The sequence below is a fragment of the Porites lutea genome, chromosome 4 (genome assembly GCF_958299795.1).
Source record: "Porites lutea chromosome 4, jaPorLute2.1, whole genome shotgun sequence".
NCBI lineage: Eukaryota > Metazoa > Cnidaria > Anthozoa > Scleractinia > Poritidae > Porites > Porites lutea.
In genome coordinates, this window is record NC_133204.1 from 12,728,643 (window position 1) to 12,752,410 (window position 23,768).

The 23,768-nt window shown below is 39.4% G+C and overlaps 1 protein-coding gene across 4 annotated transcripts; it reads right to left on the reverse strand.

Annotated features, from left to right (window-relative positions):
• Window positions 1-554: 554 nt before the first annotated feature.
• Window positions 555-23,283, reverse strand: LOC140935967 (paladin-like). 4 transcript variants are annotated; one of them, XM_073385545.1, is made up of 19 exons: window positions 23,081-23,283; window positions 19,396-19,823; window positions 14,210-14,377; window positions 13,156-13,316; window positions 12,486-12,710; window positions 12,067-12,178; window positions 11,353-11,457; window positions 10,829-10,924; window positions 10,339-10,479; window positions 9,560-9,613; window positions 8,988-9,050; window positions 8,526-8,648; window positions 7,859-7,915; window positions 7,683-7,742; window positions 4,909-5,058; window positions 3,166-3,315; window positions 2,417-2,497; window positions 1,270-1,410; window positions 555-864 (listed from the first exon to the last, which is right to left on the reverse strand). In XM_073385545.1, the coding sequence occupies exons 1-19, from the start codon at window positions 23,106-23,108 to the stop codon at window positions 571-573; spliced, it is 2,637 nt and encodes an 878-aa protein (XP_073241646.1). In that variant the 5' UTR covers window positions 23,109-23,283; the 3' UTR covers window positions 555-570. The 4 variants fall into 4 exon arrangements, with proteins under 4 accessions (XP_073241646.1, XP_073241647.1, XP_073241645.1 ...); XM_073385546.1 differs by lacking the exon at window positions 23,081-23,283 and adding an exon at window positions 21,643-22,091; XM_073385544.1 differs by lacking the exon at window positions 23,081-23,283 and adding an exon at window positions 21,487-21,594.
• Window positions 23,284-23,768: the final 485 nt, after the last annotated feature.

The following is a 23,768-nucleotide window of genomic DNA, read 5'->3' on the forward strand; positions in this document are numbered from 1 at the left end:
GGACTAAATGACTAAGTCAATATTTTAGTTTTCTTTAATATTGTACTAATTACGATAATGTTATCTTTTTATTTTACATCATTTACTTTTCAAAAACATGTCAAATCTAGGACTGCAGATTTCTTTTCATTTTTCTTCCTAGACTATTAATTTTTTAGAAGAGATGTAAAGACAAAATTCGCGTTCTCCGCCCCTCAGGGACTATGACCCTAAGTTAAGTTTTTCCGTCAGTGTCATTCACTGTCACCTTTTTGGATGCAATAGCGACCTTAGATGTCCTCAGAGGAAGCAATGATGAAGTAAAACTTGCCGAAACTCGAACTGTTCATTTTCGAAGTCTTTTAATCGTCGCTTCGTTTTGATAGAATAAACAAACTCGACCGCGATTACTCCTAATGCCAAAATTTATCTCCCCCCCCCCCCCCCGGAAATAAAACGTGACATTGCTTTTACCCCATTAATCCTAAACCGCGTGCAAAGATGGCGGGTATCGTGAATAAGGTCTATTATTCCCCCTCCCCCTCCCCTAGCTCTCCCTCCCCCCTCCCCCCTACCCCCTTCAGAACGGTTTCAATTTGTCGAGTTCCCTTTGTAACCTTCCCGCCATCTCCATCGCAGCGCGCGCAGTCGCTCCTCGGTCTTTTCAAAATCGTGGAAACCAAAATTGTCGAGAATTTCGTAAACACCAGCTGCTGTTGCAACTTCCATCATCCACTGGCTAAAAGATCGCTGCCATTTTGTTCTCCTCTCCATGTGAAGATAAGTGTTAAACAGGATAAGGTAAAAATATCTCTCCAAATAGTACAGGCTTCTTTTACGTAGCTCAAGACACTTTTCACGGCTTGCGCAACAACTGCTCCGGTACTGTTAAAACAAAAAAACAACTATAATTCAGCAGTGTAATAGGAAGAAAAGGTGAAAGAATCACAAAAAAATAGGTACAGAAAGATCCGACGTGGGCAGGTGGCATAGGACGCTATCTATCAGGGATGGTTGAGCAAGTGCTGCTCCGTTACTGTTTACATAATAATTACGCAGAAAAACAAGACAAAAAGTTGACCATAACGCATATTAAAAAGGCAGGTCATTTACAGAAGTTAAAAGAGATGCATTGTTCTAAACTAGGTATGTGAAAGGGGTACCATTTGTCAGTAGAAGCGGTATACGAAGGAAGTACCTTTACTGTCAAAAAGGGTAAGAGGTTGGACCTCGGAGCCGAGCCTCCCCGACAATGACTAAAGGGTTATATGAAAAGCTTTATTCACTCACCAAGTTAAAAGTGGAGAAGATTACTTCTCTCGGATGGTAATGCATCGGTGTCATGGTTTCTGAGATTCTGTCCAGAACATAATCAACCTCTCGTTTCCTTTGAGGACCACTTGGCAAAACCCGTTTGAGGTGACGAATAACCTGAAGAAATATTAGCAAAAAAAACATTTTTCGCCTCTGCTGAGGTCAGCAGCCTAACCTCTTAAGCTTTTTTCAACTTTTCTATGATTCAACTTCGTTTCCAGGCTTTTTTCTTCTCCCTGGAGGGACAGAGCCCTGGAAGTAGATAGACCGGGCTGGGAACGAGCTCGGTTGTTTTTAATTTTAGCCTGAATAGGCATTTGCAAGATGACGTCATTTTACTACTATGACCAGAATCCTTCATTTTTTTTTCTTGTTCAAATTAGGACTTTTGTTCTTTAAACCTGGCTGGGATAACCAAATTTACATTATGAAAGGAGAAACGAATAGGATTCTGGTCTTCGTAGAAAAGTGACTCCATGGTGCAAATGGCCTATTGACCTCGCAATAAAAAAAGAGGAACAGAGACACAATCGTCTCTCCCCGACTGCTTTTTAGGGGAGGGGGCGTCTGTACCCAAGGTTACCTATATATATCGAAATATTTCTTTCAAATATCTTCTTGTTCACGAAGAAAGAAAAAACAAAAAATGAAACAAAAAATAAAAAATGTTTTTTTTATGAAAAGACAAAGGACAAAATTCCCTAAGAACGTGTTGAGCTACATACGGGAAACAAAGCATACGTTCAACCAAAATCGATCTATTAAGACTGGTTTTCTTTGTCTATAAATGGTCACCCATTTAGAAAATTCCACTGACATCACAGACTACAAGAGATAACTACAACCAATAGGTTACGCGTTTGACGTTTGTTGTTGTTAACTACCATTTTTTCTCTTCGATTTCTTAAAGATAACTCTTCAATGTGCTACCCTGCCTAACATGTCGTATGGTAATCTTCTCTAGTTTTATATTCCACCCTTCCATAAATCCATGCGCTTAAAGTATGCAAATACAGTTTAAAATGTTTCCAGTTTTCTAAATGAATAAGGTTAGAAACTGTACATCAGAGGTTTATGGTACCCTTTTATAACTATAGACCATTATTTAACACGCAACACTTACAGCAAATTCTCCCAGGGTATACTTTGCGTTCGGGACACAAGCTGGATCTTGTTCATCTACTCTAGTGCCAACGGGAAACCCCTAAAAGATTGAAATGAAGGTAATAAATATGAAGGTCAAGCAATTTTCACAGACACAACAGTCTACAACACGAATACTTTCTCACTACAAAAAAATCTCTCTCGGATCAGAGAAAGCTATGACAAATTCATCTTACTGGAATATCTGGTACACAAACTAACATTTTCATTTCTTTAAATCGAACTTGAAATCGTCCAGTATTGCCCTACGTCCAGGCCAGCGTTTGGCGGATTAGATAAGGTAGGACATATCTCGCTATCCCCACTTGCTCGCAGGCTAGAGCTCTCAAAGTTTTAGTCTGTTCCAAGGAATGGGGACGCTTTCTCTCCTTTCCTAGCGCTTTTTTTTTTTCGATCTTCTTTTCATAGTCGCACCACTCTCTTCTAACTGAACGCCTGAAACAGCGGGCTGTTTGAGTTTACATAAAACCTACGATCGCCTCTTCACCGTTTCCAGTGTAAACTGAGACAAGAAAACAGACAGGACAATAAAATTCGCCAGGAGTCCCATATGGAATAAAAGACTCATGAAACAAAACGCCTCGCACCCAGACGTCTCTCTCCTTTCTCATTCCCATGGTCCATTGCGCTTCGTCACTAGTCACTCGCGTTCCGCGCACGTCTCTATGCGAAATACGAAGTGCCTGAAAAGGAGACGGTATCATTTACCTTTTTGTTGCAGTATATAAGTGCCGCTATTGCCATTCCTGTGGTTGTTCGACCTTTACCCTGTTCGCAGTTAAACACCAAGGCAGGTCCGTCTTCATCGGTGTAAATCTCATGTAGGTTGTTAAGGATCAACAATATGCGATCAAAATCCTGCAAAGAAAATGTCTTGATCAGATAACTGAGAAAGAAAGAAAGACGATTACTCGAATAGAATCCCTCATGGAATTGGTTTCAGGATATCTTAGCTCTAAGAGGTAGCAATGATCTAACTAAAGGAAAATAGGAAGTCCAGTTCGGGAAAAAATCTGTTAAAAGCAAACAAAATACACTCGAACCTCTAGTATAAGCGACCACCAAAATGGTTAGACAGAGTACGTGGTTGCTTACAGGAGGTAATCGCTTACGACCGTCGAACTGCAGGAGTCCGGACACATCTACTTTTTGCAGAGAAAGTATTCATGCAACTTTTTGGTTACAATACCTGTGAATCCTTTTTTGCTTTCTAACACTTCTTTTCACACTCTGAGTACCGTACTATATACAGTAAACACAAAATCAAACCATTGTCCCAGGTTATCGCTTAGAAAAGGATAGAAACAAGGGACAATCCTAAAACCGTCATCCTAAAAATTGGTTACAGTCGCTTACGAGAGGTGGTAGTTTACGAGGGGTTCAACTATAACTAAGTCTTTGACTGGGAGAATTAATTTCGGTGTTTCGGATAGGTAGTCGCTTATAGGAGGTTCGACTGTATACTGTATTAAGTGAAAATTAAGGTCATGGAGGAAGTATTTTCAACCTTGGTTGCCATGTGTGTGCGTCATAACTATGGGCTCTCTGTGACGTCCGCACAAGCGTAAAATTTTCTGACACGATCTTTAGGCTATGTTTGCTTAGTTATGAACTTCTTTCAGCTCGAGAAAGCTTTGCTCACGGTTATTAAGGAACACACTTATAGCGGAAGGCATGGCTAGAGCTCAAATGGTAAGATCATTCAAGTGTGCTGCCTAGTTTCGACTAGTTGTAAACGAAGAAGTTCACGGTCCCAGCTCAGAGTTTTGCCTCCCTGGGCGGTGACTTTAATCCGTTGGTGTTTACCCCAAACATTTTTCAGTTTGCCCTACCAAAGAAGACACTAAATAACCAACAACATACTTTGCAAAAATAGTGATGTTAGTCTCCACCGGTGTCTGTAAGTTGGCCTTATTTAATATTATGGAGCATCTACTTGGTCACTAATATTGCCTCTGCACCAGACTGCAAAACAGTCCTTGTTGAGTAGTCAAGTACGTGCGAACAGTAAAACAGAAGGTCTAAAGCGAGGCTGAAAACGGAGAGTGAGATTTCAAGTCTATTTCTGCACAGGATAGAGAAATTCCTTCGCCCGCACAGCGCTACTTCCCGGGGAAGACTCCATTATATAAGCCATACCAAGAGCCTGGCCATACATAGAGCCATATAGATATGTGCTGCACCAAGGGATATGGTTTTTGGGCCTTTTTTGTCTGAAAACGGGTATAGAACTATAAGTCTGTATGAACGTATTTGAGTAAGACAGAATGAGAAATATGCGAACTCGAAATCGTTCAAATCTAAGAAATGATGACAAAATTAATTTTTTATAGGCCAGGTCTGAAAACGGGTGTGATTTTTTGGTCTGAAATAGGGTGAGGATTTAGAGAACCGGGCGGCACACCCCCGCCAAGAATTCCTAGGAGTAACCCCCGGAGGCGTTGATTTTACCTTTTCCTCAGGTGCCTTATCTTCTGGTAGCGGCAACCTAAAGTACGTTGTTTGTGGATGCTTTGATATGCACAGCTCCGCTGATTCTCGCAAAGTCAAAACACTGTTGAAATCCCGCTCCTCCGGCTGTGAGTTGATATCCAAATACACCTAAACGAGGATAACAAACTCTTAAAGTTAAAAACTAAAACACTGAATTCCTATAGCCCCGCGCTTTCTAAGAAAAATTCAGAGTCGTCAAAGTCCAGTTATAAGTAAATGTCTTCTGATAGTGGGTCAGGCACAGTATACTAGTAAGAGGGTCTCAATGGGGTTAACCGATAGGCGTAAAACGGCTAAAAATTTAGTCGATAGCCGTAAAAATTGAAAAATTTTAACCGTTAGCCGTAAATAGGGTAAAAAAGAGTTAACCGTAAAAGAAATTGTTCCCTAGATTTGCTACTTTTAAGGAAGATACTAAGCTCACTTATGACACTTATAGTTGCGTTTTTTTATTTCCCAGCTACTCTGACTCTGTACGCACGTTAGGCCAAGCACCTTTTAGGTGTTGACCAAGACCTAGGCTCCACTCCCGCCGCTCTTTCAGGAAAATAATTTTTTCCATAGCGAAAGTCTGGCTTCTTGCTGGGAATTAATATTTGCGATTTTCAGAAGGTCGTGTCCTCGAAACACTAGTGAAACAGCACGCAGAGATGTCACTGTCTGTAAAACACTTTGCCGATAAACAACATTTCCCTATTTTTCTCTGACGCTACGGTAGACATTGCCATGACTAGTCCCTGTATGGCGTCTTCCCACGCCATCTCGATCAAGGCATTTCGGTGGCGAACTCGCTCGGACCACGTTACCCGAAACGCATTAGCCGCGCGAAACAATGAGGCTTATGGACAAGGCAACGGCTGACAGTCGTTCAGTACAGTCCTTCGCTATCATTAAAAACACTGGACACGGGAATTTTGTTACTGGCCGTTTTCACACTAGAGCTGGAGATTATCAGTCTGAGACTAGCCTGTATACGGTCGCCCTCTTCCCGACAGACACCTCTTCTCCGATTTTTTTTGAGGGGAGTGGGCGGCCGTACACAGGCCATCTGGAACGGATAATCCATCTTCAAACTGTCCGTCGAAATTGAGGGATAAAGTCAGGCGGATTATTTATTCAAAATTGAAACTATTCCATTTTCAAATTAAGACGTATTACTTATCTGACGCGAATCATCAAACGGATAACCCGTCTCACACGAATAATCCGTCTCTAGTGTGAAAACGGCCATTTCTGTTGTAATGAATGTCGTGCCCCAGCCTTAAGTTGGGCGTTCGCGTGAGTGCTTTGCTTTTCTCACGAAGATTACGAAGACCTCTATTTTGCTTTAAAGATACAAAAAATACGGGCTAATTAATATTTAACTTTTTGAAACAAAAGAAGTTAATATTTAACTTTTTTGTTAACCGTAACTGAAAAAAATTAACCGATAGCCGTAAAAGAGCCAAAATTTTAGCCGATAACCGTAAATGCCACCACCCCATTGAGACCCTCTAGTAATCGACTGCACTATCCTGGTCAGTTTGAAAGCCAAAGTTGGATTAATCAAAAATCAAACATGATTCTGAGGCTTCGGGGACAAAATTGCAAATTTTTCACGACCCATGAGCTAAATTAATAGACGCAACTCTGCTCGCAACCTCGTTCCCAGTGTCCTCTCTCTTGCTTTGAGAAAGAACCCCGGTTGCGGCTGGTCACGTGGCCCCCAAAATTTGAGAGCCTGCAAAAATAAGGGAGGGAACTCTGTCGGGGTCCGAGAGGAACTTGAAATGTCAACAACGCTCGAAAAAATTCGAAAAAATAGTATTGCGTAATGCAAGAGAGAGAACCCTGGGAGCGAGGTATGCTATTTACTTGGTATATTGTTCACCAGCCGATAAATTAACTAAAGTGGAAAATACCATTACAATCTTCAAACTGCCGTCTGGGTGGTGTTTCATTTAAACCTTACTTTTGAATTATCTTTTCCTTTTCATGAACTGCACACGCGGAGTATGCAAATTTACAAAAAGCTAACTTTGCACGTGCAAATCAAGACAGATTTTCTGTATCCTGCTGGCAGAACGGTGCGCAAATATTTTTTCAAGTGCAAATTCTCTGAACAAATAACCTGTTCTGTTTTCAAAATAATGTTATCGTAACTAGCCGAAAGCAATGTAGTTTGCACGCAACTCAAAAACTCAAGCGATATTTTGAAGCAAAAATTTTCTCCCTACCCCATATAGTATTTCTGAATCATCGTCCAGTCGAAAAAATTTAGTGGAGGGCCTACCCCCTCTTCGAAATTCATTGACACACATTTTCACGTGACCAGCCGCAACCAGGGTACTTTCTCTAGGGAAGAGAGAGAGAGAACCCTGGGAACGAGGTTGCTCTGCTCTTGCATCATACGTTAGTACATTTCTTTTACATCGACTTTGCACGACTACGATGTAAAACCTCCTTACGCGACTCTTTATGGAGAACGTGAACATACGACGACAAATTTTCTTTCCTCTTTTTCAACATGGATAAAGTCCATAAGAATTCAACTCCAGGAATAGTCGCGCACGTTTGACAAATTGAGCGGCTCGAAATAGACGCGATAAAGTTTGAAAGGATGCAAATTCATTTTTTTCAGCTAGGCGTTTTCATTGCCGCCGGAGGAGGCTGGGTCGAGATTCGTTGCCATGACAACAGTCTATATCCTTTGTCAGAGAGAATAAAATATAGAAAGATAACTACGATTCTACCTGAACAGGACGCTTCTTCCCTTTTTTCAGTAAGTCTGATCTTAACTCATTTTCCTTTTGCTGAAATTTTAAAATAATGCACAATTTTTAGCAGTGCGTAGAAAAGTAACAAATTGCCAATTAAGATAGTGCTGTAAAAACAGGTTTTTCAGGAGTATTTAAAATCATTGATGTACCTCAATTCCAGAAGTGTCCAATCCTCTGTAAGGCATGTGATCGCAAAGGTGGGAAAGCTTAAATTGAAACAAAACACGATGTGAATTTAACAAATGAAATTATAAAGTCTATAATTATGAAACTGGGAAAGGTTTGAACCCACGAGTCATTTCATATTTAAGTAGGTTGAGCATGATCTCCCGAGTGAACTTAATCCGTACGAGGACTAAAACACAATTTGTCAAGTTAACAAAGTTATAAATGGCCAAGGAATTTTGCTATTCTTCCAAAAGCTCCATGAAACAATTTCAAATTTTTCCATATTCCTGCAGCAAGCTATAACAGTACAAAAAGGAATACGTTGAAATCAACCAACCCGCCCAAGTGCGATCATGACACCGACAGTAAAGAAAAACCCGCGTATAAGAAACAAATAACTGTTCGGCTTAAAATTGGGGATATTGTCCCTTATTATATCAGTTATTTGAGGCTAGACATGTGTTGGAAATCAGGAAAGTAACTAAAAATGTGAGCCTTTATCTAAAAAGCCGGTTAGACCCAAGAAAACCAACATTCTTAGTAGATACCCAATATACAAGAACCCTAGAAAATATTTATATAATTAGGTTCTTTATAAGCGGCTTTTTAATAATCTTGCCAGCTTCAGTATTTCTATTGCGAGCTTACCTCTCTTGGACTTAATGTGTTCCCATCACAGTCTACTGCGAGGTCTTCTCTCACGTTAAAGAGAACAACCTTAGGGTGAAGGCATTTTGCTCCGAGAAGAAAGCTTACAACACGATTTAGACCCTGTGCAAACGGAACGAACAGTAAAATAGTCAAAAAAGTCCAAGAACTTTCCAACGTTGGGTTGTAGAGTCATGAACTCTCTTCAAGACGGATAGCTTTGGGAGCGACACCATTAAGCCACTATTAATGATGTCCGTCTTATAGACAGTCAAATAAAGCAGGGGGCCGATAAAGGCAGGTACTAGGTCTAGGTGTCCGTTTTACGGAGGTGACGTTCTTATAAAGGGGCAAGTCTGTTAAGAGAGAATCGACTGTGCCCAGAATACTGTTGATAAGGAGAATGAATTACCACACATTAAAAAAACAACAACAGAATCACAAATTCTAAGGTTGTCGCACCTGTCTTGAAGGTTGGCACATGCCATACACCGGAAATCCAGGAACGTTGCGAAAATTTGAAACCTAAACGAAAATATACAGGCGTTGAATAGTAAATCAGGCTTCAACAGGCATTTGGAAATATCATCCAAGTTATGGAATTATAGTGTACCAAAACCGGATTTTTTCCCCTTTAAAGTTCTTTGCTTAGTTCAGCGGGAAAAAAAAACAGACAGATTTCAGCAGAAGCGGTTTACTTAAACTCACACCAGACGAACTGGTTGCATTATATCCCTGGTAAAAGCAATTGTAAAAGTAACGAGTATAATGCAAAACAACTAGACTATAAGTTACCCTCTACGATTCATGGTCATAATCCCTTTAAACCCCAATAGCCACAAGCAAGTTTTCCATACATTCCCGTCTGATGAAAGACCAAAGAGCAGCATTTTCTAAATTCTCATAACCTTTTCTCTTGATTATGCATTAGAATTCCAAGGAGAAAATTCATGTTGGTCACCCTTAGGATCGTTAAAGAGATGGCCACGTCACTCGCTAAGTCAGTTAAGTTTCGCTTACGCTTTAATTTGTACCTCAAATTCCCGCCTCGTACTTAAGACATCGAGACTAATTTGCTCATCAGCAACCTACGAAGAAAAAAAAAGGATGGTTAAAACCCGGCAGAAAGAACGACTCTTAGAGACACAAAAAAAGTCATTTTCCTACTAACGGATTTAGAAATAAATGACCGGGGCTCTGAAAGGATTGATCATGAATACCGATAATAAATAGACGAGGAAACTTTCGCTATTGAAGAAACCATGACTAGATTAGCTAGTGAGCAAAACATAATTCTGTAGCAAGAGATTAAAAGCAAGTGATACTATTTTCCACACTGCAATATAGAGAGCTTTATTTTCTGATTTAAACAAATAGGCCATTCTGAGTTCCAAAAACCCTCACTTTCAAAATGAGGCCAAGTGTACAATCTTTCTCGTGGAAATGAGTTTTACTTGCACGAGAATGAAAATTAAAACCATTTCCATATCAAAGGCTGAGCACTTAACCTTGTTTTGATACAGAGGCCTGAGAACTCAGAAATGGCCCCTATTAAATGGTGTGGGGTGAAATCACCTTCAGAAATCACGTGATCCATTGCAAACAACGAATGTTTCACAGAACATGCTCTGTTGCCCATACTACCTACTTTGGCTACTTAATAACCTACGCACTTTGTAATTCTCTTCATTATACCGGTTAAGTCCGTATCGATGAAATCATACACTAATACAGTCGATAGGTTGATAGATTACTCGATGCCAGCAAAGATACCTTGTTTTGCTTCTAACAAAGATTAAGAATCAATAATCACCAAGAAAGTGGGATTCTGATATTTGGACATAAACTCTGACGTCACTCCTCTTTCCATGACGTCGATATGACTCAGCATTCGGTACAACCAAGGTCTCCGCTGCATCCACTTCCGAAACGTTTGTGAAAACATGAGCGGGAACTGGAGAGGGAAAGTATTGAATATTGATCATAAAAGTGCCGTTGGTAGTCTACCGTTGATTAAGTACGTAGGTTGGCTTGTTTACGTCCACGAGGACTTTTTTTGAACAAGCCAGCATAGGCGAATGCAAGGTTCTACCGGTACACCCCTATCGTAAAAAAGTTCCATCCTCCCCTGGCAGGTATTTCCTGTTTTCTCTCTACCGGTATCTGATTTGGCCTGCGGAGCAGGTGCTTGCCTCTGCTGCGCGCCCCGTTCTCTCTCACACCCATAACTTCCGAGTGCCTGCTACACGGGCTTTATTTGATGTGGTTTTTGTAAAATTTTCTTTGTATTCCTTAGCTCTTACCTGTTCATGTAGATACGCATTGAAGAGAATCAGAAAGAAATAACGTTCCAGGGCGCTCAATCCTCTCTTCAACCAGTATTCACACGCGCTCTGGCCCTGAAAAGTACATATTAACAGAATCACAAGATAATTTATATGAAGAAAATCACTCCGACGGAAGTATATGCGTACGTGTTAAATAGGGCTTTTTCCGGGTCCTATTAGTGATGGCTAAGATTTTGTACTGATTTCTACTTCCTGAAAATAAAAATTACCGGCCCACTGGTGAATTGGCAACCAATCTGAAGTAAAACCAAAGCCGTTTCCAGCCTTTCGCACCGGTGACATCTCCACATATCGCTGACTAGTTGCCTACATTATCCACGTCTGTTCTGATTAGTCAAGATAAGAGATAATCTTGGTCAAGGAGATAATTTTGGTCTCAAGGGCTTTGTCTCTTTGCATTCAAGGCAATCATTCATACAAGCCGTTTTTCTATTAACCATTATATTTAATCAAATATGTCGTTTAACATTTAACCGTACCTCAATCTTGTAATCATCCTTTATTTCTTCTAGTTTCTTTTTACATTCGTAACTAACAGACCGCAGGTTCATGACTTCAGAACAAATGTCAATCACAGAGTCCACCTTTTATTAAAACAAAGCAAAACATGACGTAAGCAAGAAAAAGGTTACATTGCTGAACACTGTAGTGATGTTTGCGGAGAATGCAAACTCAGTGAAGAAGGAGTGATCAGCTGCGGTGGAACATTGGTCAGGTTAGGGAGGAGCAATACCATACATGTGCTAAATCGGGTATTTGTTCATGGAAGGATGGAGTTAAAATCAAAGGCGTTTAGTCTAGTATAGTCAGAGAACTTTGGTCTAGGAATTTCATCAGTGAGTATAAAGAATCTGAATTGGACTTCCTGTTGTTCATAGTTAGTCTTGGTGGGGCAGTAACATGTGGCACTTCGTCTAGTATAGGGTGGCAAAATTGTAGGTGAACATGGTCTGCTATAGGCCAATGTTTCTAGGATCCAATGCAGCGGCACACCTCTAGAGTACCCCCCCCCCCCCCGACCCTCCCTTCCCGGAGATGGAAGAATGGGAAGATAACACCCCTCTTGATTATCTTAATTTCTCCCCTAATCTTTATTGCACGGGTTAAGATTTAAGAAAAACATAATCTCTTGTTAATGGGACAAGAAATAAGAATAAGTGTAATTATGAACGTATGCAATGCTGATATGATACCTCGTGTTTAATCTGCCTTCCATTAGGAAGGTTCTTTACAAGCTGCTGAATGAGCCGAAATTCTCCTCTTTCTAAGTTTGGCTTGTTTTCATCGACTGGTAGCGGAATTGTGCTGAAAATAACAACGGTGAAATAAAAAACAAGTCACACCGTACTGTAAAACTGTATATACTCTATATGGGCTTAGGTCATGTCGCTCCTATGGAAATGGAAATGGCTTAGGGTGGCAATATTACCGTTACAGATGCCACACCCCACTCCAGCAAAACCTGTGAGTACAGCACTTCCCCCCTCCAGGCCTTTCCTAAAAACGATATGATCAAGTTTACGCCCACCTTAATTACCTGTACTTATAATCCATGCAAAGACGGAAGACAGGATACAGCCACGTAAGTCTATGAAATCTGGGTTTCACTTACTGCGATTCTGCCGGAAAACCAGTCCTGTGACACATGATTAAGCAGCCAATCACCATTCCTGTAGTAGTTCTACCCTGACCGACGTGACAGTTGAACACCATGGCGGGCAAAGGAGCTGAGGAGTTTCTGTCGAATAGCTGAGGAATATCTTTTACGGCGCTGATAAACTGATCGAAGTCTTGCTCTTCGGGTGCATTTGTAGCAGTGATTGGGATTCGAGAATACCTGCGATAAAATCATACTTTTAAGAGATATTCCTTCTTAAATTATGGGGGATTATCTTTAGCATTTCAAGCAAAGGAAAACATCGTCCCTTTTTGCCTTATTACACTAACCGATACGATCATACTTGTGATCGTTCAGGCTAAGCGTCCTGGTAAACAGTCCACAAGCTTAGCCTGTCCGACAACCGCCTCTCTTCGTTTCTAACCACCTGAGCAGGTAGAACAGAAATGAGCTCTGTTCCGATCAACAAGTGCAAGGCTTCAAGGTGCTCAGTCTGCTGTTATGTGTCCAGCGCAGTCATGTGATCTAATAAGGTTGCCATCTTGAGGAAAACAACACGAGGGAGTCGAAACGTCGAGAAAAGTTTCACACTGTTTCGTCGAGGAGTAAATTTATTTTTAAATCTCAAGGATACATACGTTTAAGGAAAAGATAACAACCTCACCTAAGAAAGGGAGTCAGGAATATCTGTCTACTGTAAATCTCATCCAGTACACACAGGTCCTCTTCGTAAGCAACCTTATATAGGTGAGGTTCATCCTCAAACGTTTCCACGTTATTATAAAAATAAAAGTTTCCACCTTCCTCTATGGAAAACTTAATTATCTGCAACATGAATAAAAACGATCACTAGACATTACTCTGATTGACGTCACATTCTAAGATGTATAATAGCAGTAATGCTCAAGTCAATGATATAGGGCGTTTACACATGACGTAACGGCGGCCATATTGGTTTAACAAAACAAGGTAAAGGAGGTCTTACGTGTTGGTGTTTAGCCTGAAAAAACAGCCGACATTTGGCGACGTCACCACTGGTTTCGCCGCGAAATGACGTTTGGTGACGCCACGACTGGTCCTCCTCACCACCTCGAAATGACGTCTAAGAAACGAGCGCAGAAATTCCATACTGATGACGCGTCACTACCCAGATCTGGCATGGGTAGTGCTTCTGAATGGGCCTGCCGCGTGGGAAATTTGCTTCAGCCTATCAGAGGCACTACCTAGATTTGAGTAATGACGCGTCATCAGTATGGAATTTCTGAGGTCGTTTCTCAGACGTCTTTTCGAGGTGGTGCGGGGGACCAGTAGTGGCGTCACGAAACGTCGGCTGTTTTGTCAGGTTAGTTGGTTTCCCAAACAAAAACCTGCGGGATTTGAATTTCTTATATATAAATGCTTCCTTTTGTTCCAATAAATTTGCATAGATGTTGGCCAAGTGAGTGAAAACTCTCTATACAAGAAACATTGCAAATGCAAAAGCAAATCATCTATACCAGCAAAGCAGTGATTTATTATTATTTTGAAGCTTTTCAGATTCTTAAACAATGATTTCATCGACATACAAAAACTTGGATTTTCTGGGCTATCTCTGAAGATGCTAAGCATAACTTGTCTTGCAAGAACCGGGATTCGGAGAAGGCCATGTTCCAAGATCTTCAAAAAAAATTTCCGAGCCGTCAGTCCGGGGGCTGTTAGTTAATAAAAGCGTACTGTACCTCTTCTCTAATATTGAGTTCTGTCTCAGCAAGTTCCTCGGGCTTTACTCCATGATTAGCAATGTTTCCCTTTAGGCTACTGGGGTCTCGTGGCGAGTATGGCACGAAATCATGATTTAGCCCCACAAATATCACGGGTTCCTCTCGTAAGTTAAACGACACTATCTCCTGTGAACAAATTCATCAGCACATTAGACTGGCTTTCAGGTAGATGTCCAATATCACAACAGCGTAGCACAGTAAATACTTAAAAAGGTGTCATTTCAAAACTCTCCCGAAATCTGTCATCTTCTGTGAAAAAGAACGCTCCGTCTGTTCTTTAGAGGTTTCTTTAGGGCATGCGTTCGAAGCCATCTTTACTTTTCTGATTTATTAATTTATTGATTTATTTACCTCGTTCAAGTTATATCTATTTATTTTTCGTCACTACAAGAAATTAGATTACTTTCGAGTAAGCCTTTCGTCTTTTCCCGTTTTCTGAACTGCAGTCTGTTATCGCCAAGAATTACGCGAAAACACTAAAATGTAGCCTGTAGGGTGTAGGCTTTGCTTCGTGGTGGTCATTTTGAACTAATGCTTTAATAAACCTCGACGCTGCCAAATTTGTATTACTAAGTGTCTTATCTCTCACAGAGACGATTTTCCATAAAACTTTTGGCAAAACCACTGGACAAGAATGCAAAAAATCCACCGCCGCTAGACGCACATTGCTCATAAAGGTCTTGTTAAACTCGCTAATTGGCGGGCAGCTAGTGCGAGGTCTGGAACTGACTACGGACTGTGATAACTCCTCAAGTAGTTTGAAAGGTTTGGGTCTAATAGGTATACCCTTGGAAATGATTTATTGACTATATCTTCGGCACAGATTATGGAGCTGAATCAAAATTTGGCACACGCAAATTAAGAACTCATCGTCCTTAACATTTTAAACTAGAAATACGTTATCGCAAAAATCTCGCGAAGCTAAAAAGGGTCAGCAGTGAGAACAAACGGAAACAAGCCAAAGGGCAAAAATGCTGAATGGCGTCTTTAGGAATTGTTTAAGGCTTGTTCTAGGCAACTACGGATACCAAACCGGTAGTAACGGCCGCTCTCTCCGCGAGAACTATAAATATTGTGTTAATAAGTCACGTGATATGTCACGTGACCATTTTGCATAAAAAATCTTAAATAATTGACAAGAAATCGAGCAATAACATTTTTCTCATACATTAAATATTTTTAACACTTCACGTTTGGAACGACCGTCCATTGCTCTTCCAAAAAAAATATGAGGGTAAACATCATTCTAAATGCCCAAATTTAATACTGAATTATTTAAAACTTTAATTTTAAACTTACATTCATTCTAAGGTTAGAACATTAGGTATGTCTAGCCTCTATCAGAAACGCTGATTTATTTATCCAAACAAAGCAAAATAATTCGCCACCAATTCCAATTGACCAATGTCCTTCATTTTCAATTTTTGGGCACGTGACATGCCACGTGACCATGATTAAACGTTAAGGCACAAGAAGACCTCAAGATTTACTTTTCGGGAAAATTCCAATTTGTTCTAGGTATTCTAGTAAGAGATATTGCCAATCAATCATATTCTCCAAACACACCGTTGACCCAGGTCTTAAACCCCTTGCGGAGATCAAAATGGCCGCAGCTGCAATCGCTGACGCGGCTGCTACAAAACATCGTCGAATCTATGTAAAAAGGCACTTTTATCTTTTGCAGTATCTTTTGTAATTTTGCCATTCCAATGAATTTAAAAGGTTTTATAATCATGATAAGTATCGTTTGTAGTAAGCAAAAAGTAAATTCACGGCCGCTTTGAAATGTTTCCTTTCCTTTTTTAAGTGTAACTGAATATTGAACTGAGTGAAGTGACTGCGGACTTATTGGCCAGCTACTTGGGCAGCTCTTGAAATTGTAAATCTGCCTCAAATATGCGTATATCAAGAATATACCCCATCGCTGCATTAAATACGACCTTCCAGAGTTTCGTTTAATTATGTACCCCATGTACATCAGTGGATGAAGTTAAGTACAGTTTACTATACAAGTGCGTTAGTTTCCAACGCATTTTGCGGCTGCTGGCTGTAAATGCATTCTATAGGCGGTATCAAAATTTGATTACGAACGTATATTGCAGCTTGTAAAGTTCAACCTGTATTAATCGACCACCCTTGAGTAATGGCCAACTGATCGTTTAATATGACTGTGGCAGGATGAAAGTTTATTAAAAATACAGATTCAACCAGTTCTAAACACAATCACGAAGAAAATATAGACGAGTAAAACTATCCGTTAAGAGACGAATTGACGACAGATTTATTCCAATGTTAGCACTTAATAGACGTCGCCCCGTTTAGGTTCACAATACTGAATTCCGCCATAATTTTGGCAAAACTTGTGCAGACCGCTTTAGAGAAGGGCGGTGACAGCTTACACGGGTTCGCTTAATACGGCGAGTTTTCATGAAGCTTCATTTTCAAAACCCTTTGTCATTAAGATGCAGTCTGTATGACAGCTTGACGTGTAAAAAATAATTAACGTTAAAATGTTTGCGGCAAATTATTTAAGTGGTTGAAACACGTTAAAATCCGCCAAAAGGTCATTAAACAACAATTAAAGCAGTGAATATTGTTCTTTTAGTATATATAAAGCTAAAGAGGACTCTTGAGAAGATCACAATGAAAAAAAATCGACATTCGGCATGACAACTGAACCTTTGGGCAATTCCAATGATTACTTATATCCGTCATTTCAGCTTTTCTTTTTCTTTCGTAATTCTTTACTTTTTGTTACCATGAAGTTCAAAAAAGGTAACGAGACGCCGATCTGGGGTCTATATACTTTTACGACTTTAGCTGTACTTAAAATAGCTACTGTCTGTTTAGCAATCAAGGCAGAAAATATTAACCAGCCTACATTGTAATAATTCCGCCCTCAAACTTTAGAATCTTCTGAACGAGATCCTATGGTGTTACGATTCAAATGAAACTTCTTTGGCGGAACTTATGCACAGCACGATTTATTTCTTAGGATCTTACGAAAAGAAATAAAGTTTTCACTTTGACAAGATTCAGTGTTGCCATGAAAGCGCACGCGGACGCGCTGGGCATTAGCGATCTTACGAAACTACGACGGCGACGGCAAGGAGAACGTCAAAAAAGCAATAGGTTTAATGAGCAAAACAACAACTCTACACGTGCATCACGCTTTTTTCCTTCGCTTTCTCTACACAACTACGACGTGAAATGACCAAATTTTAAGTTTACTTGAGAACGGGAACTGCAAGGCGATAAATTCTACCATCTCTGTCTGAACTCGGGCGCGGTCCCCTCTCTTCAGCTCCAACCAAAATTCCCTTCTTTTAAGTAACAGGACGAATTGGGATAATCGCGAAAAAGTTTAAAAGGATGCGAAGTCTATTCAGCGAAGTCTATTCAGCGATGTTTTCATGGACGTCGCCGTTGTCGGATCGTAAGGTCCCTATTAACGGCCGGCAGAAAACTTCTGTAACTGCCAACAAACTACAAAACTAAATTTCTCGTTCTTTATGTATCCCAGCGTTAGTTGCCCTCATTGTTGGGTGATAAACGTTGAAGCTCTTCCTCTAATTCCTTTGACTGTCTCTGACTTTCGGGAAATAGTTATCTTAACGGAATCTATTCGGGATCTATTGGCAAGCATAAATTTTTAAAGAAAATACAGACATAACTAACAGCAAAAAAATACAGTATTTAAGAGAGTAGGATGTGTACGTTTTTAATAACATAAAATTCATCTGGTGTCTGATTTGAACATTGCCTTTTGCGTGACATTATCATTTCTGGCTTTGTAGATACGCATATGTAGTACAGAAAGTTTTTACAGCCAGGCCAAAAGTGCCCTCTTGGAGTCCGGTTAATGCTTCAGCGCTTATGACAACAAGAGGTTCGAATACTAATCTTTTTAATTTTCTTATAGCATACACCTGAAACGTTTGTGTTTGTTAGATTTGACACTTTTTATATTTCTTTACCGAATATCACTTCATCAGTTATCTAACTACAAGACTCAAGCATCCCTGACGGTTTTTCCTTTTAACATTGATCGACAAACGATTCGGGTGTATTATCCTTCTTCAGTGTGGGGAAAACCGTTGTTGTTTATTTAAATCATGCTGTGTAACCTCGATCGAAAACTTGTTTCCTCTTTTTTATCATTATTATTATTTTCTATCTGCTCTTTATCAGTCAGTTCACAATGAAATCCCAGAAAACGCTAAGGTGCTAAAACAATCCACATTAATTGCTTCTACTGTAGCTGATTTTATAAGAGAGGCGCCACCTTTAAATTCTTCTTCAAGTTATGAAATTTTGACGTTGCTATGTGAACTGTCATCAATAAACAGTATTCCCGCCAGAATTTTAATATTTTAGCGATTGCCAAGTATACCTTACAGATAAATATTTCTAATTTGTTATCAGACTTCTCTTGAAGATTTTTCAGAGTTTATTTATTTAACTGGAAGAATTAAATTTTTAGGGTTTGATTAGACAAAAAATATTTACAATTTATAACGACGATTGCACAAGAAAACTTAATTTTGTTTCTGTAACGCAGCGAATAAAATGCTTTAGACAAAATACAAGTAGTTCCTTGTTATCATTTTGGCGAAAAAGACTGAGAAAAATACACTTCCCGCTGAGAATCCTTTGAAGGTTTTATTACGCTGAACCCTACGAAAACTGTAATTGTAAATTCAACCCTAAATGAAGGGCTTTTCTTTTTTTCCTAATAATCCATCTTATATTTTGTTTACTGTGTGTTGTACAGCGAAACGGAATCCGGCTGTGACGTGACTAACTACTAGTTATCTCTAAGAAACGGCGGAAACCGATATCTGCGTAAATTCACTTGGTCTGTGAGCCCTCAAAAAAATTAATTTCGTCATGTAAATTTTCGATTAGATGACGACCGCTTTTTTTTTCAGAAAATAAAGGTATTTAATTCTCCATTGAGGGATGGAAAATCAAATAGGAGATCTAAATCAACCCGCAGTGCTTTTTACAGCTAGATTACTGAGAAGAGCTGAAAACAATCGCAGTGCACAAAAAGGTTTCTTAAACGCTTCGGATGCCCTGAAAGTCGATAAAGATCTGCAGATGCGTTTGTAGCTATCATAAAATTAATGGCTTATACTTACTTTATGCCCACTTTCGACTAAGGTTTGAATAACATGAGCTAAACCGTCCCTGGAAGGCTGACCCATTCCATACACGGGATAGGGTCCTTGACTCTTGCGAAAATTCGGCGCCCCATACTTGTCCAAGGTCTTTAGTTTGTCTATTCCGTCAAAGTGATCTTTTATCAGGAAATATTTGTCTTGAATAAGACCGTGAACTGGAAATCCCTCTTTGATGTACCCTCGCTTCCGAGCGAGCGGAGTATGAGTAGGCTCATAGCTCAATGTAATGAAGCCGTTTGAGCGTTTCTTCGAAACAGTGGAAGTTTTTCTTGACGCTTTATTCTCCGATTCGTTCGATGAAAGGCTTTCCTTGACATTTGGATTCGATCCTGCCTGTGATCCTCCGCTGCTAGCGCCGGTTCCCATTTCCCAACATCTGAAAAGGCCTTGAAAAGGCCAAAAAACAAAAATTACCTTCCGATTGAGATTACTGGAAGAGATTGCACCTTCGCTGCTGCCATTGTAAACAAATGAGAGAAGTTTTGTCACAACGAGCATTTGATGTTGGTTGGAGAGAATAATGTTCATTTGTGCAGCTCATCTTGACAGCTGTTGCGGAAAACCGACCAATCGTAAAACATTTTCTCTGAAAGGAAACCAATAAGATGCTGCAGGTGGTTTCAAGTTCACATAAATACAACAACCGGTGCACGTGTCTCTGGGCAACAAAGACTTCAATGAAAGGCACTCGCCTAAAAAAACAACGCTTGTAAAAGTTTTTATGTGAAATCGAGAAGATCCTCTCGTCTTACAGCAACGCTGAATCGATGCCCTAAATTGATGCTTTCCAACTTCTTAAACCGCTTTCCTCGAAGTGACATGATTGGCTCTCAATTTCAATTAATGACTTTAATGTGTGAAATTTGCAAACGGGCAAGCACCATTTAAAGTTTTTTTGACGATGTAAGAGTCACGTATCACCGAGATGGTTTTCAAAGCAAAACTGAGTAGAAAACAGAATGTGACTAATTTTTTACAGCATCTCAAAATTCATTCAGTTTATACGATCGAGTCTGTATTGTGCGCGCTGCCTGTGTTGTCATGACAACGCACTGGCAGCCTTTGTAACGCGGGCAAAAGAACAACAGAATTGTTGTTGATGCTCCCTTAAATCTTCAAAATATGCAAATGAGATAAACATCCCATCCGAATATGAGTTAACGGACGGAAAAAACCTTCTTGTCAATAATGACAACAGTAACAGTAAGGAAACTAAGCTCAATGTTAGAAAATTTATCACATAAAAAAACAAATCGAAAACCACCATTTGTCAATGGTTCGGCTCCTAAGTTCGAGGAAAAAAGCTGCTTTTATTTTGTAAAAAGCGTACGTATTTCGTCGATTGTTAAATTTTTTTATGCTAAGTGTACAAAGAAAACAGAATTTCTTTTAATAAACTTCGCTTTGTTTGGGGTGTTAAAGTAGCTTTAAATGACAATTACTACGGACGGAACATTTATTGCGGTGATTTCTATTTTTTTGTCACATTCCTAATAACGCAAGCTGAATACGAAACTGATTTCTGCCATTTTTAGGGCCAGTTAAACCTATAAATTTCCAAATGATGTGAATGTAGACATCAAGTGCATGGATAATCTACTGCTGCTTGCGCAAAAAAGAATAATCGACCGAACAAATTTGATTCATCTTTGTATGAGTTGTAAATATACTCATGGCTTATAAGGTTCTTAAGGTTATCGTGAGTTTAGCAAGTGTACGGGTGTGACCGTCGTTCCTTTTGGGGTAGAAGGAAAACACGGAAAGAAAACGTAGTACTTTTTTGGGGTTGACTTTCAATGGAACCCAAATACATTGACCGTTACCTACCTTTGCAGACGTACATACAGACAGAGGTTTTATTTATTCGCTTTAGCATATTTTTTCGAATACGATTGTTCAGCCTGCGTTCTGGTTTCTTGTATTTACAAAAAGCTGAAAAATCATGACCGATTATTTTTTTCCTAGGTCAGGAAATTCAGAGGCAGTTATTTTTTAACGATGTTTCAAAATATTATGGAGCAAACTCGATCGAAGCTTCAATAAACTTACATATACGTCTTTTTTGATCCTCCATATCCGTCGACGTAGGTGTCTGCAGTAGTTGCATGAACAATCACAAAGATTGCATATATAAATATGAAACATTACTCCGTCGAGTGATGGAGGTTCGAGAATCAACCAACTAATAATTACGAAGTTCCTCACCTCTTGACTGTTGTGTTAGTGCTATGAAAGACAACCGGAATCAAGTTCCATGGAGTCCACTTGTAATACTCGAACACCACAATGACATCTTCGGTTTAATGGTAACACTAGATTTTCAATTTAATGGTCATTATTAATGCTTATTTCTCAGAGCCAATGAATTCTTTCAAACTATGTCTGAATACGTGGCTATGTTATTATTGCTCCAAAATAAAAAGTGAATCTGAAAACGGCCGCTAAACTATCCTCAGCTGTTTCATGACGTTTTCCGCATCAGCGTAAACTTACAAAGCAAATATTAATTTTCTTTAGTAACCCATGCGAAACACATACTCAGACCGCGAAAGATGGCAATGCTAAAAGCAGAAAAAAAACTTTAGCGACACAAACACTAATCAAATGTTTTTCTTAGACAAAAACAGAACCATGTAGCAACTAATTATGTCACCAATTTGATTGCGTAGCTTCTAGGTCCAAGCGATATTAATTAAATTTGCATTAAAAAGAAAATAATGGTCTTTCGGTCAAAGGAAAATCAATTTTCCATGATCGATATCACAACCCTAAATTTAAATAAGTCGAACGCAGAGAGGTTCGCCGATCGCGCTAGCAGCAAAAAAGTTTTGACTTCATGCCACTTTTTTAGCTATTTCTTTCTAGTCCAAGGAAATTGGTCGTGAAAATGATAAGATTATTGCTGTTAGCTTTTCAGTTTCTTTGCTCTTACATCGATACCAGCTGTGTATTCTTGTGACTCTATAAAGCACGTCAAGAGTGGCTATATATGACAGGGAAGTCTGAAGAATATAAATTTGCCAAGGTATCTTCATAGTCGATCTCATTATATTAAAGTAAAATCAGAATTTAAAGACGTCACTGAGTCACCACAGTTGTCTTTTACGGACGTCATTTAGATTTGCATATCAATTTATATTAATGAAAATACACTGACAATGGACTGCTATTTTGATGTCGTTTAATTTCTCAATGGCTGTACAACGAGTCTACCGCTCGTCATAATTCATAATATAAGAGAACTGTGTTCATTTTAAACCCTTCAAACTAATTTTGAGAGAAAAATTAAAAGGAATTCGAAAACCAAGCTTACAACAAGATTGATCAGATTGATTTCAATGATAGTCCCTTACACTTTTGTTTTAGCTAAAGCAGTTTCCAGTTAACCTTAAAATTATGATCTGAAACATGGAAGAGCAACATAGTAAAACCCCATTCGACCACTTTCATTTAGTTCACTGAAATCATTGAGGATGCTTGATCGTTCACGTCCCACAGAAATAAAAACAACGTAATATCTTGTTGTCAAATCAGCTGACTGTTATGAATTAAAATGAATATAATACACATTTGTTAAAATAATTTGAAAGTATGATCGTATCCCTCACGGTGTCGGTGTTTCAGTTTTAAGGTGATTCTTTACCTGCGATATCCCGAAAAATGTGACTCATGATTTAGCCTTTTTGCACGATCCATGAACTGAAAGTCGAGGCTGGAAGGTAAATCCCGTTTCCACCACGGGTCTTTGAATGAAAATAACTAATAGTTAGTCTTTTCTTCCATTCGAAGCCGACCATTTACATGGAGAGCAAACTAATCATGCAGCTATAATAACTGGTCGCTATAAATAATATCGCGGGCACATCTTTTTGCGTCCGCGTGTTGGAAACCAAATATTTCGCCGCGAAAGCATGTCTGTTTGTTTAGTAAAAGTGCAGCCATAATGAAGACAAGTCTTTAAAAAGTACAGATTATTCGTTTTTATTTGATATTACAGCTATAAAAGGCGAGTTTTAGATTTTATCTCTCTCAAAAGTACATGTGAAAGTAACAATTAGTCACTATACCCGGCCACGCGTAGGCCGACCTTTTCCGCAAGGAATATTATTAAATATAGTACCTTCTTTTTCTTTCCATAATTGATATTTTTAACTCAAAACGTAAAGAAAGATGTAATTGTGTGGGTGATAACATATAGAGGTCAGCAAAGTGACTGATTTTCATATTTCATCAAATGTTTTGGGGCCAATACAACGGGTAAAGTTTAACACGCGTGAGTGTCGCGCCACGCGAACCAACTATACCTCCGGGAAAAAGGACAAATTTTGCCC

Coding starts and splice junctions, on each gene's coding strand:
- LOC140935967 (XM_073385542.1), bottom strand. CDS start 19,965: ATGAACATTATTCTCTCCAACCAACATCAAATGCTCGTTGTGACAAAA. Junction 10,480..10,828: donor ATGCGTATCTACATGAACAG/GTAAGAGCTAAG, acceptor TTCCCTCTCCAG/TTCCCGCTCATGTTTTCACA. Junction 865..1,269: donor TCTTCTCCACTTTTAACTTG/GTGAGTGAATAA, acceptor TTGTTTTAACAG/TACCGGAGCAGTTGTTGCGC.